This window comes from Elgaria multicarinata, chromosome 12, assembly GCF_023053635.1.
Source record: "Elgaria multicarinata webbii isolate HBS135686 ecotype San Diego chromosome 12, rElgMul1.1.pri, whole genome shotgun sequence".
NCBI lineage: Eukaryota > Metazoa > Chordata > Lepidosauria > Squamata > Anguidae > Elgaria > Elgaria multicarinata.
In genome coordinates, this window is record NC_086182.1 from 29,824,941 (window position 1) to 29,843,462 (window position 18,522).

The 18,522-nt window shown below is 44.6% G+C and overlaps 1 protein-coding gene across 5 annotated transcripts in view; it reads right to left on the minus strand.

The window, feature by feature from the left end:
• The window catches only part of GRAMD1B (GRAM domain containing 1B), a 150,842-nt gene that overhangs the window by 46,517 nt on the left and 85,803 nt on the right, over positions 1–18,522 (minus strand). For all 5 annotated transcript variants that reach the window (XM_063139115.1, XM_063139117.1, XM_063139116.1 and 2 more), the window contains one exon: positions 9,236–9,446. In XM_063139115.1, the coding sequence (XP_062995185.1) occupies positions 9,236–9,446 (211 nt within the window). The remainder of the gene's footprint in view (positions 1–9,235; positions 9,447–18,522) is intronic.

Here is an 18,522-nt window from a genome sequence, read left to right on the forward strand (position 1 = left end):
CACAGTTCTGCAGTGAGGCAGTGTTTTCCAGCGGCAAGCCTGGAGGAGCTCTCTCAGCTCAAGAATGCAGAGCCTCTATTCAGCTGCATTTAACTGAAGACGGGGTTGAGGAAAGGTGAGCCCTACCTTGGCTGGGGCTGCTGCAGTGCAGACTCTGCAGGTTTACGTGATCAGCGCATCCCTTAACTTGCGTGAGCCCTCCATTTGTTTACACCTTCCAGGGTCAAATTAGTTTGCGGAGAGCTGAAGGAGGGTCAGCAATCCTGGCAGAAACAGGAGCTCCTAAACGGCTTCTTTTTCATCCCATAAGAAGGGATCTTATGAACACCTAGGAAAGTCATCATCTTGAAGATGCAGAGCCGAGAGGAACCATCTGGAGCAGCCTTTCTCAACCTGAGGCGCTCCAGATGTGTTGGACTACAACTCCCAGAATGCTGGCTGGGGCATTCTGGGAGATGCAGTCCAACACATCTGGAGCGCCCCAGGTTGAGAAAGGCTGATCTGGAGGGACTTGATGATACACATGGTCTCAAACAGCACTGGTGTACTCCAGCAACAATAGCAAATGCTGCATGCCCATTCTATGCTCAGTACTACCAGCTCAAATGACACCACCCTAAGTAGGCAGAACGGACAGCACATGTCAAGGACTTTGCGTGTGTGTTCTTAATGTGCAAGCATTCCTTTTCAAGGAGGACAGATTGATTCACAAACACTACCCTGACCGAAACATCCCCAATTATCCAGGACTGTGTAAACAAGCCTCAAGTCAAGTCATACCTACGTATTTGTGTTAGGTTATCTGCTTAGAGTAGATACTTCAATGGGTTAGGCGTAGTCTTGTCCCCATAGCTCAGTGATAGCCAGAACAGCAATTCCACACATGGTATGATCTCATCAGACCTACCTTGCCACTTAAGATGCAGTTGACCCAACATCCAACTCCAGAGCACCCAACAGTTACTACCAGGGTCTTCTGTTTTGGGCAACAGAAGGGTCATGCAGGGAATAGAGAACTCATGTCTCTTTTCTTCATCACTGCTGCTGCTTCCAGTTATATCTCTATCACGCCAGGAGCATTTTGTTCTCATCGTAGCAGGAGATTCACCCAGATATAGTTTCATAGCAAACCCGACGCATTCATCCTGTCCCACTATTAAGGGCTTGCAAAATGGCTGAGTTGGGTCAGCCAAAAGTGACAGTGGAAAGAAGGGTGGGCAAAAGGAAGTGTCCAGAAACCCCTATGATTAAGGTCAGTCCTGTGCCCAAGAGATACTTGGATCCAGAAAACCTATGCCCCAAATCCTAGCAACTCGAGTAAGCAACCATTTCTCAATCCAGACTTTAAAATATGGAAGCAATAACTCTCCAGGGCAATTGAGAAGATTAAAAACCAATTGCAGAATATTCTGACACTGCGCTACAAACAAGGTGCACCTACGCAGGGTCTTGCTGTGGGTTAAATAGCTGGTATTGAATTAACGAAGGCTAATCAACCCAATTACAAACCTCACACAGCTGTGCAAGCGCTTTGATGACTGAGGATGTACACTAATGCTTCCATCCAGTTTTACAGGTAAGGGAAAGAGAAAAATATTGTTGCGCATGTTCTTGGCGAGTGATGGTTTGAATTTGCCATTGAAACCCCGTTTCTCAACAGGCAGCTGGTGGGGGGCACAGGGCACCTGCTACACCCTTGCCTCTTGCTTTCCCGTTCTCATCACACCTTTCCCCCCCTGCTTTGGTTGGGCTGCGGACTCCCCCAGTCCTGGATGCGGGAGCACTAAGGGGCAGTGTAATAAGCACAATGGCTTGGACTAGGCAGGGTGAAGGAACATTCCCCAGGGAGATACGTTTGGAGGTGATCTGGCTTGCCCAACAATTTAAGTTGAGTAACACAGCCTCACACTGCAGCCAAGGCATGCTGGATTCCATCCCAGCACCTCAAGTGTCCCAACACCTTGTTCCATTCCTTCCCTTACATTATTTTACAACTAGATTTAAGAACATAAGAAGCACCACGATGGATCAGAGCAAGGGCCCATCTAGTCCAGCCCTCTGTTCAACACACTGTCAACCAGGGACCAACACAGCAGGATGTGGTGCCCCTTAATACCGAAATAAACAAACAAAAACTCCTCTGCTATTCGGCATCGTTCAGATCCCATTTGGAAAGGAGAAGATGTGCAGTGGGGTGAAGAAAGTCAATGCTTCCCTTGTGCAAAGTACAGCAAGATTACCTCTCCTATAAGAGCAAACCTTACTTACAGCTGCTGTACAATCCGCAATTGAGAAGAGCGTTTATGTTAGCTAGGTGCAATGCCCTTCCCTCTGCATTACTAACGGGGCGGTTCAGAGGTATACCATCTTCAGCCAGGTTATGGTTATGTAGTGGGGGTTGTATTGAGACCCATGAACATATATTTTTACACTGCCCTCTCCACATATCCCAACGGAAGAGATATCTGGGAAAGATACTATTAAATTGTCAAGGAACCGCGGGGTCTGACACTCTACGAATCCTATTATCTGCGGGGGGGGGGGGATGCTTGAAAATGTTGCATTATTTGCCCATTATGTAATGACCTATCAAAGACTGGGAGTTACACCCAGAGGCATGGTGGAATAGTCAGCAGGGAGATTAGTACTGTCTACTATACTAGCAGGCTGAATTGCACAATGTAAGAGTACTAGTTTGTCTGGAGGATGTCAAGATGTTTTTGTATGGTTTGTGGTTGTTTTATGCCAATAAAGGTACATGGACTGATTGATTGATTGATTGATAAGAGCAAAGCAACAAGGGCTGTCCTAGGAGAAGCATTTGAATCTCTGTGTGGCTGGTTTCCAGCAAAATTGAATGATATGACTTGCTGCTTGGCCTTAGGTGCATGCTTGGGATGGGGTACGTGCCTGAAAAATACTTTTTCCCACTCACACATAGGGGGAAATGGGTAGACTGCCTTGTGTGGAAACCAATATCTGTTTGGCCTTGAGGCAGACATGTGTTTGGAAACCATGGCTAGTGAGGGGCTCCCTCTAACGGCAAAACGGTGGCATCGCAGCAAATAACACAAGGTAGGAAGAAGGAAATAAGAGTAGTTAGGGGGTACCTAAAATGACAAAATGTATGGGTTCAAGGAGGTCACATCTCAGCGAACATAAGCCCATATATTTGGGAAAGCAGATGACTTCTGAGATGGGATGTGAGAGATGGAAGAGGCAGAAGAATCAAACAGCATGATTTGAGGGGGGGGTCGCCCCTTTTTGACAAACCTAGACCTTCCTCAGCTTCTTGAATCTATTTTGGAATCCTGATCAAAAGCAGGATTACCAAACATGTCGAGGCAGGTTTCTGGCTTGTGGCACATATTGGCTCAAGGCTGGCAGCAAGATGGTGGCTGCACCGTGTTAGCAAACCCTATTTCTTTGCAGCATAATGGAGACAGAGGTCCTCCTTACAGACCAAAGGTATCAACTCTTCGTATACAAAAGCCCGAATCTGAACAGGGCCAACTGGTTCTAAAAGGAGAAGGATGCTGCAAGCCGGTCATGCTGTAAACTTGTCCTTACTGCTCTTTGCTGCCAGGATGCCAGACCCAAAAACACCTTGCTAGGATCCAAATTATGCTAGGATCCAAATACGTCTCTCTCTGTTCTTTGGTTCCAGGATTTCAGGAGAGAGATAAACCTAAATACCATTCAGGCATAAGAACTCTCACTCCTCGCCTGGGCAGCTCATGCACCAAGATGTTATTCTGTTTGAGAGTGTCATCCAATGTCACACAAGCACATTTCTACTTGGGCAACTGAAGTTTCTTGTTCCTCCCTCCCCACCTAGAAACCATCACCCTCCTCAAAAAAACACCCAACCCAATCTGCTCCAGAGGGTCCTTCAACCCTCTGGAGCAGATGGGGGGTGATCAACTTTGCTGAGGAATGCCATTCTGTTGGCATATGGACACAATTGGATTTCATTCCTAGTTCTTACCTATCCTTTTCCTGCCCTCTTCTAAAGAACAACCTTCTACATAGCATGATAGACGTCAACCACTGAGAGCAAACAACTCAACTGGAAAAACCAGTAAGAAACTGGGACACAGAGATGATGTATAGGAAATGGGCAACTGGCTGGATTATCCAAAGCAACCTCAACTCAGCTAAGAAGGATGTTTGTCTACACAATTTATTAAATACGTTTGGACATTTAGGTGTAGTAATATTTTATTCTCTCGGACAGCCAAAGGAACGTTAACTTATTTTGATTTTATCTTTTCTCCTGTTTCCCTAGTTTAACAACAAAACTTATCTGAAAGTATTCAAAGCTCCCTCCCCTCTATCATCTTCTTGATCTATGTTTACTTATTTTACATGCCATGAAAACTGTCCCAGGAGTCCACATTTTGGGGATGTGTGTGTGTGGGATCTTAAGTGATTCACACAACCAGAGTATTGTATAGCCTTCCTGCTGCTCCCTCTCCTGCACTGAGAAGAAACTGGAATTAAAGCAGTGCATGTGAGATGTATATATATCACTTACATGCTTCATGCATCTGATTTTTGATTTTGCTACAACAGACTAGCATGGAAGTTCTCCCAAAAATTCTTTTCAAAGTCTCACATGGACTCAGACTCGACTCCAAAGGAGTACAACGTCAGGACTAAACATAATGTGGACAGAGGATTGTGGCCTCCAGGGACACTTTTATACCATTCATAGCTTTGTTTAGAGCCAGGCAAGTGTACTGTTTCAACGTTGCACTTTCATATAACTTCAGACACAGATGAGACTTGTGAGAGGGCTACAGTGTCTTTTAAAAGTAACGTGAGAGGGAGTAAGGTATGACTAACAAATCCGTAATTTGAAGTCAAGGGGCTGGCCATACCCTTATTTGGCTGACTATTCATGCACCACATCCTCCTCTGTCACACATGAAGTCACATGTGGATTTGGTGCATCTGGCTACATTATGCACACAGGCCAACTTCATGCTGTTTTTCCTCCTCAATCAAGGATGAGCGAAGGGACAGGTGACTCAAACCTAATGCAGTCCATGCAAGGTCCTCATATCACATACTACTTTGACGGAACAGTGAAAGGAATACCTCCCCCTCCTTTCTACGCCACACACAAAAGGCCAACAGCTGAGTGAGTGCATGAACAAACCTAGACACTGAAAAAGGTTGGTACATCAGAATGTGTTGCTCAACTTCAACATCCTGCCTTGCACCAAGGAATGTTGACAAGACAGGATTGTAGTTCCACCAAAACAAAATACTTCTCCGGCACAACTTTGTGTGGAAAAACACTCCCTTGAAGATTACCTTCACACAAACAACATGAATTCCCAGGTTTCTGTGGGAAATATGTCACTGGGAGCTATTTACACAACTCGCTAACCACACTCAGTAGTTCAGTATGGGTTGTTATGAACTGTGGGTTCCTCGTTGAACTGTGGGTTATCGTGTTGTCTGAACGCAGCCAGTGTGGCTCGTTGTAGTAACCATGAAGTGTGGCTTATTTTTCTCAAACAATCCACCTTGAGAGCATGTGGTCTGTTGTTGGGTTGTTCAGGCTGGTTAACAAGCCACACTGCATGGCTAACAAGCCCCCCAGCTGCATTCAGACAACACAATAAACCATACTGCAGAAAACATGCTGTGATCAGACAACACACTAACCCACAGTTCAACAAACCAGGGTTCAAAACAACCATTGAGTGTGGGACAATATGTTGTGTGAACAGCCCCGGTGTATGGTGTGGAGGAAGTGGGGAGAATAGCTGTGTTCCTTTGAGGTCAGTGGATCATGGATATTCAGGCCAAATGTGGTAAGATACAAAACAATGACCCAGCACATTGGAAGGAAGACAGTAGCTGATAGGTCAGTTCAAAGGTCCTGCTGAGGAGAACCCATGACAGGCTTGGGATTAAAGGGAACATCTGAGTTTCCATTCCTCAGCTGATAGATGTCAAGGTGGCTACAGAATGCAGGCTGTGTAACCCATCCTTTGTAGTCAGCAGGCATTATAACATCATGATGTTATGTTGGACTCAGTGGCCTTATAGCCCCCTTCCAACTCTACTATTCTATGGTTCTATGATCACAGATCAGAGACTAGCTGCTGAAATGTTGTTACTCAGACATACGCAGCAGTATCACTGCACTGCCAGGAATCTTGAATGAAAACCCAGCTGCATGGTGCAAAAACATTTGGGCACAGGTGGGAGAAGGAAGTAGCCACCAACATTCCCACAGAAACACTGGGAGAATGCCTCGTGGAGAGGAGGGGAATTCACAATAGCACAGGACATTCCCAAGAACCAAAGGTAAATTCTACGGTGCAGGTGGACCGAAGAGTAGAAAGAAGGCTTACTTTGGAGAGGCGCTTGTGTGACTAAAAGCAAATATGCAGAAAAAGCATGCAGGAAAGGAAACAAAAACGAAATTAAACTCACAAGTCAGGAGAAACAAACTCAAATCAAACAGGAAATGCATGTCTTTCCCTTTCATATTTCAGAAAGACCTTGAGCCAATGGAACATTTCACTGTCCACTGGATTTGACTCCCAATTCTTCCTCACCCCTCCCACACACAACAGGCACATCACAGCAGTAGCAGAGCTAACTTCCAGAACTGAAAAAAAAAACCAAAACACCTTTTGCTTCCCCTTGAAGGGAAGAGGAATTTGTGTCCTTTGTGATTTACTGAATTTATTGCTTCTCTACTGAAGCCAGCCAACTACAGCCTCAAGACAATGGAATAAGATTTGCCTTTACAAGATTGACAACGAGCCTGTGACCAACAACCTACCAGCTTGTTTCATACAATCTGAGACTGGAACAACAAGCAGCTGTCTAGTACTCCACTCAACACTTCATCTTTGCAAATTAAAACCTGAAAGGCATTCTTCTTTTCTTCATTTCCAACAGGAAGTGTCAGCTACCTGCTGTAATATCCTGCTCTATTCATTCATGGCATACAGATCTGGCTTTTATAAGGCCCCATTGACTAATGCAATAAAGACACAGAAATAATTAAAAAGAAGGAGGGGGAAACCTTCAACAGCTGGAACCATAAAATTTAATACAATTCTCTCAGATGCTGCTTATGAAAAAAAAAACACCAACCCCTCTCAGGAGCAATAGCTGTCTCCAATTAAGTCTAATAAATCCTACCATTTTCTTGACTGAAGATCTATCTTCAGTGACAGAAAATGAGCTTGTAATGAAACGGGTGGGTCTGGCTAGGCCAATTCAGTATGGCATGTACAGTCCACAGAGCCATGATAATCAAGCCTGACTCAAAAAGACCAGGCTCAGGGGAGCCAAACTGTCAAGGAAATAGAGGGACTAAGACAGGGGTGGGCAAATTGTGTTTCGACATACAAACCTCATCATCCCTCACCGTTGGCTTCTCTGGCTGATGGGGATTGTAGGTCAAGACACCTGGAGGTGGATGTTGCCTGCCCCTGGGCTAGGGAATATCAGTATGGCCTTAGGAACAAAAGTAGAGCCATGCTGGATCAGACTGATGCTCCATCTAGTCCTGCATTCTGTTCCCACAGTGGCCAACCAGCTGTAGACCAGTAATCCACAAGTAGGACATGGGTGCAACAGCACTCTCATGCCCATGTTCCCCAGCAACTGGTGTATATAGGCTTACTGCCTCAGATACTGCAGGTAGCACATAGCCATCAGGACTAGTAGCTATTGATGGGCTTCTCCTCCTAGAATGTATCCAACCCCCTTTTGAGAGCCATCCAAATTGGTGGCCATCATGACATCTTTGGGTAGTGAATTCCATAGTTTAACTATGCACTGTAAGAAGTACTTCCTTTTTTCTGTCCTGAATCTCCCACCAATTAACTTCATAGGATGACCCCTTTGGGTTCTAGTATTATTAACTCTTGGGTTATGTCTGGTTGGCGATATGATGGCCAGAAGTGACACCTCCCAGCAGGGGCTTTCAAGCTTTCTACTGCACTTAGATAATTTATCTATTGCATTTAGATAATTTCATGGCGGTTAAAACTGTCAATGGCCACCAATTGGGATGGCTTTAAAAGGGGGTTGGATAAATACCTGGAGGAGGAGGCTATCCATAGCCCTGATGGTTGTGTGCTATCTCCAGTTTTCGAGGCAGTAAGCCTGTGCTCACCAGTTGCTGGGGAACATGGGTGGGAGAGTGCTGTTGCACCATGTCCTGCCTTGTTGTTCCCTGGCCGATGGCTGGTTGGCCACTGTGTTAACACAGTGCTGGATTAGATGGATCCTTGATCTGATCCAGCATGGCACCTCTTATGTTCTTATGTTCTAATGGCTACTAGTCATGACTGCCATATGCTAGCTTCAGGACCAGAGGCAGCAAGACCCTGAATGCCAGTTGCTGGGGAACAACAGCAGAAAAAGGCAGTTACCCTCATGTCCTTCTTTGGAGCTTCCTATTGGAATCTGTTTGGGCAGGATGCTAGACAAGATCAGCCTTTGGTTCGACCCGGCAGGTCTTTTCTTATGTTCTCATGTTATTGTTGTTGTTTTATCTTCAATGAACACTTTCCAAAATGACTTCCCTGCCAAGACAGCCTCTGTACACTGTAGTTGTTTCGAAGGCCTGCACTCAGTTCACACAGGGTACTGGCCAGGCCTGCTAAGTATCGTTAACCACACCATCCTTTTCCCCCTTTCTAATGGGGCAAAGATGTGGTTCACAACACCTGTGCAAACTAGTTAGCAAGCTTAACGGTTCCTATATTCAGTTTCGCAGAACTGGCATGGATGCTAAGGGGAAAAGACTCTGGAGTTTTGAAAAAAATAGTCTATGGAAACCATTAACGGATTGCCAGGGTCACCAATTTCTTGCGTGTGGGTGTTGTGTGAGTGCACGAGGGGTAAAAATCCAACACAAATCTTACTTAAAGTTGACCCAATGAAATGACTAGGACTTCAGTTAGTCATGTCTAACTTAAGTCCCATTCATTTCAATGGGTCTGCTCTAAGTAGGACTTACATAGGGTTTTAGCCAAAGTATTTCATGGTGAGAAAACAGATTGTCAGATGAGACCTAATGAAGCACCAACATTTTAGCAGAAGGCAAAGTTAAGATATAGTTAGAGTGAGAAAGAAAAGAACAGGGGAAGAGCTGTAAGCACACAGAACAGGGAAGGCTGCAGGAGGCCCATCTCCCCTTCATACAAGGGAGAGAGAGAGAGAGAAAATCAGAAGTGTCTGGACTCACCTTGGAATTCTTGGCCCCACTACGACCCGACTGGGAGGAACAGCTACGTTGCACACCTTGCTCTGGTGTGGAAGGGGATTTGTCTGAAGAATGGTCCGAGCCTTTCTCCACCATGGCGTCTCCTTGGGGGTCCTGTGGCGTCGGAGACCGGGAGCGTTTGCGCAGGATAGGGGAGCAAGCGGGAGTGCTGCGGTTCGAGTTACTGGCAGTGCTGAAGGGCAGGAAAGAGACCCAAGTCAATATCCATCAAAGGAACGTGATAAAGTGCAGCTATAGCATGGCGCCTAGGACGTACCACCTGGGGACTACAAAAGGGAAGATAGCCAAGGACTGGCCAAACTTGGCTCACTGGAGGAGGGCTCTAGTCCTCTACAGCACTCCTCTCAAAATCAGGATGGTCTAACCACCTAAATGGAGGAGCCCAAGGGATGAAGAGCAGTTAGAGGACAAAAGGTTGCAGCAGTCAAGTGCATCAAACGATTGATTTTTCCTTGATTCCATCTACCACAATCTATTCTAACTCAATGCTGCTGAAGAAGACTAGTAGGTCCAAACACATTCAGCAATGTGTGTGGTGTGGTGTAGTGGCTAAAGTGTTGGACTGGGACTCGAGAGTTCCAGGTTCTAGTCCCCACTCAGCCATGGAAACCCACTGGGTGACTTTGGGCCAGTCCCAGACTCTCAGCCCAACCCACCTCACAGGGTTGTTGTTGTGAGGATAAAATGGAGAGAAGGATTATGTATGCTGTCTTGAGTTCCTTGGAGGAAAAAAGGCAGGATATAAATGCAATCAACCAATCAATTCTTTTTCATGTAAAACATATTTGTGGTGTACAAACCAAAACTCAATTCATTGATACATTAATACATAAATGACTTTGATTTACACTTCTTTGCAACTGACAAGGGTCTATATGGCCATTCTTATGCAAAGAAAAATACATATCTATGATTTATAAGTGCAAATTTGACCAGGCAGCAATTCAGTTAGTTGAATTTAGGTCCTATTGAAATCAGTGGGACAAGTTAGTCAGGGGTTATGTTCCATTGATTTTGATGGGACCAATTAACCTAGTTTGGATACAGCCCAATAACTTCCAACAGTGTTGAGTATTCTGTTTTATAAATGCATTTTAGTTTGTATGATACTTGCAATTTTTACCTATTTCTTCGAATCTAAGACGCCATCGATTGTAAGACACACACTAATTTCAGTACCACCAACAGAAAAAAAGCTTTGATTCTAAGAAATAATAAACGCACCCGTGATTCTAAGACGCACCCCGTTTTTAGAGATGTTTATATGGGGGGAAAAGTGTGTTTTAGAATTGAAGAAATACGGTAACTTCATTTAGGCTATTCTTTTGAGTCAGGGGTAGGTGCTCTTTAAAATTTCATGACATTATCACTGCTTCAGTTCTATTCATCATTTAATTCTCCAGTCATTTATTTAAAAGCTGACCAGCTAAATACAGGTCTAGGGAGAGACAGACATACCCTTAGCAATTATATTTACATATACCTTCCAGCTACTTTATGTAAATCCTACAAACTGATCTGATTCACATATTTGTTCATTCCTTGGCGACCATAGCATCAAGGTTATGACTTGCATGTGCAAATCGTTGATTGCTCCTATACAAAGACAGTACTTTTCTATCCTCCATCAACCCAGATTCAATCCTTTACAATGGATTCAGTTCATACATTCAGTTGTCAGTAAATAAGTGTAGTTAAATCAAGTGATATACATGTGTGAACCAGACCTTTGTGTGAGACAAAACATGTTTTGGTACATGTGTGTCTTACTTCTATAACATTTTCTAACTTCTCAAGGTTCTATAAACTTAGAATTATTTTCCTGCCCAACAGCTGAGATTACAATATCCCTCTGTGTCATTTTATCCTCACAATAGCCCTGGGAGGTAGAGGCTGAAAGACCAACTTGCACATTGGTACATAATGCTGTTCATGGCTGAGCATGGATTAAAACACACATCTTTTAGTCCATTACACTATATTGGCTTTCAGGGATCTTATGTAATGCACTCTACATAGGGCTACCTTTGTGCCTAGTCCGGAAACTTCAATTAGTCCAAAATACAGCAGCCAGGCTGGTCACTGGTACACCTAGGGGTGACCACATTACAACAGTTTTAAAATCTCTTCACTGGCTGCCAATTAGTTTCCGAGCAAAGTATAAAGTGTTGGTTAACACCTTTAAAGGCCTACATGGTTTGGGTCCACACTACCTGTGGGATCGCCTTCTCCCATACAATCTGTCCCTCTGGGACATACACTCAGGTCCTCTGGGAAGAAACTACTTCAGCTAGCAAAAACTAGATTAACAACTGTTACCCAGAGGACCTTCTCTTTTGCTGCTCCCAGACTGTGGAAAGGCCTGCCGGAAGAGACTCGCCAACAGTCTACAAGCATTCAAGAAAGCTATAAAGACTGATCTCTTCCGGCAGGCCTATCCAGTGGAATTTTAAGATGTTTTTAGAAAGTTTTTAGGATGTTTTTAACAATGTATATTGTGTTTTAATTGACTATTATGTAATTTATCATTTACTGTTGTTCCCCGTCTCAGTCAGAACGGAGAGGCAGGTAAGAAATAAATTTATTATTAATTATTATCATCATCAAAGGAACATCTGCTTAGGGGCCAATTGGTACATTCACCACTGGAATAACATTTTGCCATTCAGCACAAGGGTGTGTGTGTGTGTGGCACTGGGCAGTGACACTATGGATAATGGGTTGATTGCAAGTTATGCAATGTCTTGTTTCAAGGTTATGGAACAGATTGTTTCCATACCTAGAGTAGACCCACTGAAGTCCTTCTGTTTTCAATGGGTCTCCTCTATGTCTGCATAAATTTGGAAGCTGCCCATCATGTTTCGCAAAGTGTGGGGAGAAGACAACTGGAAAAAGTGACTGCTGCTCTGAAAAGCCGGCATGGGCTGCCAAGTATCATTTGATGTTTTGGTTAAGGGTTGGAGGAAGAGAAGAGAGATTTCAGCAGTGGGGACAAAACTCACAGCAAGTTTCAAAGAACTGTTCTTCAGCATATTAAGATTCAGTTACAAAATTCAGCATGGTGTAGAGAAATTGAAAGTGGGTAGATCAAAGGGTTCCCAGGCCCACTATCATGCCACTAGAATTTGGGGTTATCCAATGAAATGGATTAGCAGTAGATTCAGGTCAGACAAAAAGAAAGGGCTCCTTCATACAATACTTAATCAAATCTACACAATTTGCTGCTCCATCGTGTGTTGATGGCCATTGGCTGGCTGGCTGGCTTATTTATTTATTTATTAGAATACTTTTATGCTGCTTTATGTATTAAAATCCCCAAGCGGTTCACAACAAAATGCAACATAAAAATAAAATAAAAATAATTAAAAATATTTAAACATTAAAGCACCATAAACAAAACAGAGTAGTAGCAGAGTACCTCACGAGTCAGGGAAAGCCTGAGTGAACAATTGTATTTCCAAGAGGTGTTTAAAACTAGCAACCATTTCTGCCTCTTGAACTACATGTCAGAGAGTTTTCCAAAGAGTGGGCACCACCACCAAGAAGGCCGCTATCTGGTGATATTCGATTGGCTGCAGAATGACCAATAAGACCTCCTCAAAAGATCTCAGGGATAGACTGAATACACACTCACTCACACACACACACACACATTTAAAAGGGGTTTAGACAAATACATAGAACTTTCATGACTTCTAAGCATGATAGCTATATTTAACCTCCATGTTTTAGAGGCAATATGACAGCACCATGTACATTGATGGTGCTAAATAAATAAATAAATAAATAATAAATCAGAGTGACCAGATTTAAAAGATGGCAGGGCACCTGCAGCTTTAACTATTGTGATGAAGAGGAAATTTCACCAGGTTCCCCATATATACAAAGGACACCTGCTGAAATTTCCTTTTCAATACAACTATTAAAGATACAGGAGCCCTGTCCTCCTTTCCATATGGTCACCCTAACTAAATAGTAGTGGTAATGTTGCTGAAAATAAACCAGAATTCATGGTTCCCTGTCAAATGATCTAATGTCACTACCCATCAGAGAGAGAGAGAGAGATACTTCTAACATATGAATATCAAGTCGATTTAACTTTTTGCTCAACTATGGAAGAGGACAAAAACAAAACACATATTTAGGCATGGGTGACAATTTCTATTTGCCTCCCTTCTCAACATCCTGCCTTCCCCTCATCTTTCAAAATCTTTGCTGTTCCTGTTCAATCCCTGAGTCTTGAATCTGGCCCAAGAACAGCCATGACAAATGCCTTCTGTTGCTGCCATAGTAACCAGGGCTTGCAAAGGAACCAGGAATCCACGCTTGAAATGGCAAAACAGCTTGACCCAGTTTTAATAATAATAATAATAATAATAATAATAATAATAATAATAATGCTTTATAAAACTAAGTGGACGCAGGCTGTTGAGAGCCCCATATAAATCCCTTTGAGCAGACTGTAGAAGTTGCGGTAGACACATCACCACAATGGGAACACAACATACAACTTGAGAACAACTTTAAGCTGATGTGCTGGTGCTAAAAGTAATGACTGGAATATGTGTTACATGTGACATATATTCCGGGCCATCACGATTGCAGGGGAAAGCTTGCAAATTTGGATTGCTAATGTGCCTCATTAAATAAAGTCCGGGAGCCTTCTTTTACTTACTGCTCTTTGTGCTATGAACACATTTTACATTTAAAATACCAGAGTTCTGTCAGCCAGTAACAGGAATATGGCCACTAATACCACACTTTTTGTGTTCAGAACTTCCAAAGTTAGTATATATTCACCATTTTTGATACTATAAGATGTTAGTCCATCTGCTTAGAAGGTACATTTGGATTTCACTAAGTATTCAATAGGCAACAACCACTGATACAACAGTAAGAAAACAGTAGGACTGTTGTGACACTCTATTAGGCTTTATTCCAATGGAGGTATTACAGGTTCATTGGTACAGACAAGAAACCAGGATCCCATGCCTAGGACACCAATCAATCGGCTACCAAAGCCCAATATGATAAAATATTCCATTGTGCAGACGACAACTTACTTTTTTCTATTTTGTCTTGGTGCCTGCCATATGTTAACAATGGCAAGCGTGAGAGTAGCCTGCCCGCTATCCTTGAAACGGTTAGGAAAAATCCTAGCAGCACAGCGAAATGTGTCCCTCTGGCCACCTGCTCTACCTGCAGGCATCTCCAAATAGGAATACAAGCTCTCATCGGTGGAAAAGACCACTGCCTAAGTAGCTAGCGTTTCAGTTTAGAGTGAGGGAGACCAAGGGCGTTGCTAGACGAGGCCTTAGCGCGCCCTGAGATCCGGTTTCCCTGCTGTGCGTCCACATGACGCACAGGGGAATCCGGCCCCAGGCCATACTGAAGCCTCCTCTAACGCACCATAAGCAAATTCGCTTATGGCGCGCCTTTTCCGCAGCTCCGGCCTGAGGCCGGGGCTGCGGAACGTCTAGAGACTTCCATGGCTTTTTGCGGCTACTCGCTTACTTACCCCATCGGGCCAGGGGCATCCGGGGGGGGGAGATGGGGGGGAAGGCCAGACCAGCAGGAGAGGGGGATGGTGGAGGGAGACAGACGCGACACACAGGAGGACAAGGGGGGCAGAGGGTGACAGACGCGACACTCGGGAGGGCGAGGGGGGCAGAGGGTGACAGACGTGACACATGGAAGGGCGAGGGGGGCAGAGGGTGACAGACGTGACACATGGAAGGGCGAGGGGGGCAGAGGGAGACAGACGCGACACACGGAAGGGCAAGGGGGGCAGAGGGTGACAGACGCGACACTCGGGAGGGCGAGGGGGGCAGAGGGTGACAGACGTGACACATGGAAGGGCGAGGGGGGCAGAGGGTGACAGACGTGACACATGGAAGGGCGAGGGGGGCAGAGGGAGACAGACGCGACACACGGGAGGACAAGGGGGGCAGAGGGTGACAGACGCGACACTCGGGAGGGCGAGGGGGGCAGAGGGTGACAGACGTGACACATGGAAGGGCGAGGGGGGCAGAGGGAGACAGACGCGACACACGGAAGGGCAAGGGGGGCAGAGGGTGACAGACGCGACACACGGGAGGGCGGAGGGCAACACACGGGACGGAGACGGGGAGGGAGGGCGGATGGGGGGGCTTAAGTAAAAAAAAAAAACCTTACCTTGTCCGGAGTCTTCGGGCCACACGTGGCCCCTTTAAAACAAACAAAAAAAATGGCCGACGCTGCAGCACTTCCGTAGTCCCTGCGCATCGGCCGTCTAGGAGGCTGGGCGGTGCGCGCTAAAGTTAGCGCGCCGTCGCCCCACCTCCCTGCCGGCTTATCCCGGCAGGTCTAGCAACGCCCCAACACTCAAATCCTGATTAAGCCATGAAATTCATTAGGGGTTGTTTGCTGGATGTGCAAACTCTTGCTCATGTCGCCACACTGGCACAAACAGAACGGGCTCCATCACACTAATTTCTTTTCCTGGTTTGCCTCCATGATTTCTACCTCCGTTTAATTAGCACGTCAAGCTAATGGTCCTTTTCACGTGTGGTATCGCCACTGTACCGGTGAAATCTCCTTTCGTTTCTTTGCTCTCCCATTCCACCCTGCCCCTTCTCCTTCCCACTCCAGTTCATTGGTTCTTGTCTTGACCTCCCTTCAAAGCACACTCCCCCAACAAAGGACATAGCACGAGGATGGCAATATATGAGGGTGGAAGGGCACGTTAATCCCACATGGAGGAAATAAACCGGACTATCCCCACTCTAGGAAAACACAGAAAATGGAGAGGAAGAGGCAGGGTGACTGCAGGACAGGGATGGCGTCATGTGAGAACCACGCTGCAAAACAGCAAACCAGGCATGACCAGAGTGTGACAAACTGCAGTACTGAAACTGACTAGTTCCATGCACCCAGTAGAGGTGAAACTGACAATGTTTTTTAATACATCTTAACAGTTTCATCTCTAGAGTTCAGGGACTTCTCAAGAAGGTGGGGAAAAGCTTTACAGCTGCTCATTGGAGCCCTTGTGCAGGGACTAGGTAACTAGGTGCATGTAGTGGTAAACAAGGGAGGAAGGGGGGAAAGACAGCTTTTTTGGGGGGTGGGGGGCAAGAACACAGAACTTGTTCAGAAACTCTACGGCAAGGGACACTATGCAGTTTCTCTGGATGTTCTACACTGGGGGTGCAGGGGTGGAACAACAGAAAGCTGTACATCAATACTACTACTACTACTACTACTACTACTATTATTATTATTATTATTATTAAATAATTTTTATACTGTCCAATAGCTGAAGATCTCTGGGCAGTTCACAACAATAAATGTGTACATTCTGTACATCCTGAGAAAACAGGTACTACTACACTGATAAAATAATTAGGTCTAAATAGCTAGCATTGAAGGATATGAACAGAGCAGTGTATATACTATGAAAATGCAAAGAAGGACAGGGCTCAACATCCTGACAATCTCCATTTTCACGTATTTATAACAGAACACATTTATATCCGTTATGACTGCAAAAAAGCCTTAAAAGTATGAAGGAAATGCCTAGCAAAGTATCAGAAGCTAAAGGAGGGTTAGGTAAGTTTTCCAGGAGTCCTGGGGCGGCCCATCGTACTTTCATACTGCAATAGAGGATAATGTTCTACAAATACGACCACGCAAAGTCACATCATTAATAAAGGCTGCAACACTCAGCTGTTTTGCACAGAATCTTGGTGCTTGCACATGTGTTTTAAGCCGTGCTATGAGTCTGCTGAAACAGAAGCAACGTGAAATGAATGTTCAAGGTATAGTGACATACCTACTGGATTCTTTGTGCAGGTGCACATATAGGGAGGCAGCTGGGCCCAACCATTAATGGCACACCATCCACACCTGAATTGCAGACCAAAAACCTGCCTGAAGAAAAGGTCAGTGCAACACAGAAGTCTGCTGGCTGCAACTCATTCAGTGCGGGTGGTAGTAGCAGAGATGATGATGATGATGATGATGATGATGATGATGATGATGATGAAGATTCAAAGTATTGGTCCAAAGTGCAAAGGACAGCATATCCCCCAAAAAGGCAACAGCATGTTGAGACGGAAGTCCAAAATCCTAAAGCTTTCTATGATATTCTAGTGTCTGAAGAGATGCTATATGCTACAGAACCGCTCCAACGAACAGGAAATGAACAGTACAGAAATTACAGGAACTTGGCAGCTGTAGAAATCAGACTGACAGATACTGTGGGGGGATGCTTCCATGGAAGCTTTTAAAGGCACAAAGTAGTTAAGAAAATAGTTTTAAAAGAAGAAAAAAAGTATGTGGGGTGGGGGAGAGAAGAAACTAGTTTTAAAAGAACAAAATATGTGGGGAGAGAGAAGAAATGAGTTTTAAAAGAACGAAGTACGTGGAGGGGAGAGAAGAAACTAGTTTTAAAAGAAAAAAGTATGTGGGGAGAGAGAAGAAACTAGTTTTAAAAGAATAAAGTATGTGGAGAGAGAGAGAAGAAACGGGTTTTAAAAGAACAAAGTACGTGGAGGGGAGAGAAGAAACTAATTTTAAAAGAAAAAAGTATGTGGGGAGAGAGAAGAAACTAGTTTTAAAAGAATGAAGTATGTGTGGAGAGAGAGAAGAAATGAGTTTTAAAAGAAAAAAGTGAGGATACAGGAGAACATTTCTTATGATTCTGCTCTGCATCCTCAGAGATGGCAAGAGCATCACTTAAAGAACAACCACATTGTTGCACATATTTAAGCACTCTCCCATATTAGGCCTGTCTAGGGATTATCCTTACAAAGCCAAGTTAATTGCTGCACACATTCATTATATTTCCTATCTGCCAATTAAGGCTAACGACAAAGCACTCTCTCACACTTTCAGATCTGTGGTTTCTAACACAAATGGTTGTTAGAGATATAAAACCAACAACTTGCAAAATTGGGCATATGCAATGAACAGCGTGGCTTTTTCCAACTACTCCATCCTCTCCACCAGCTGTGGCGACCAGGGGCTCATCTACACCAAGCAGGATATTCCACTATGAAAGCGGTATGAAAGCGGTATATAAAAGGCAGGAGCCACACTACTGCTTCATAGCAGTGTTGAAGTGCACTGACAACTGTTGGGGCCCTTTGACACATACCATATACTGCTTTCATAGTGTTACATCCTGCTTGGTATAGATGTGTCCTGGGCCCCAACAGTTGTCAGTGCACTTCAGTACCACTTAAAGCTGTAGTGTAGATCCTGCAGTG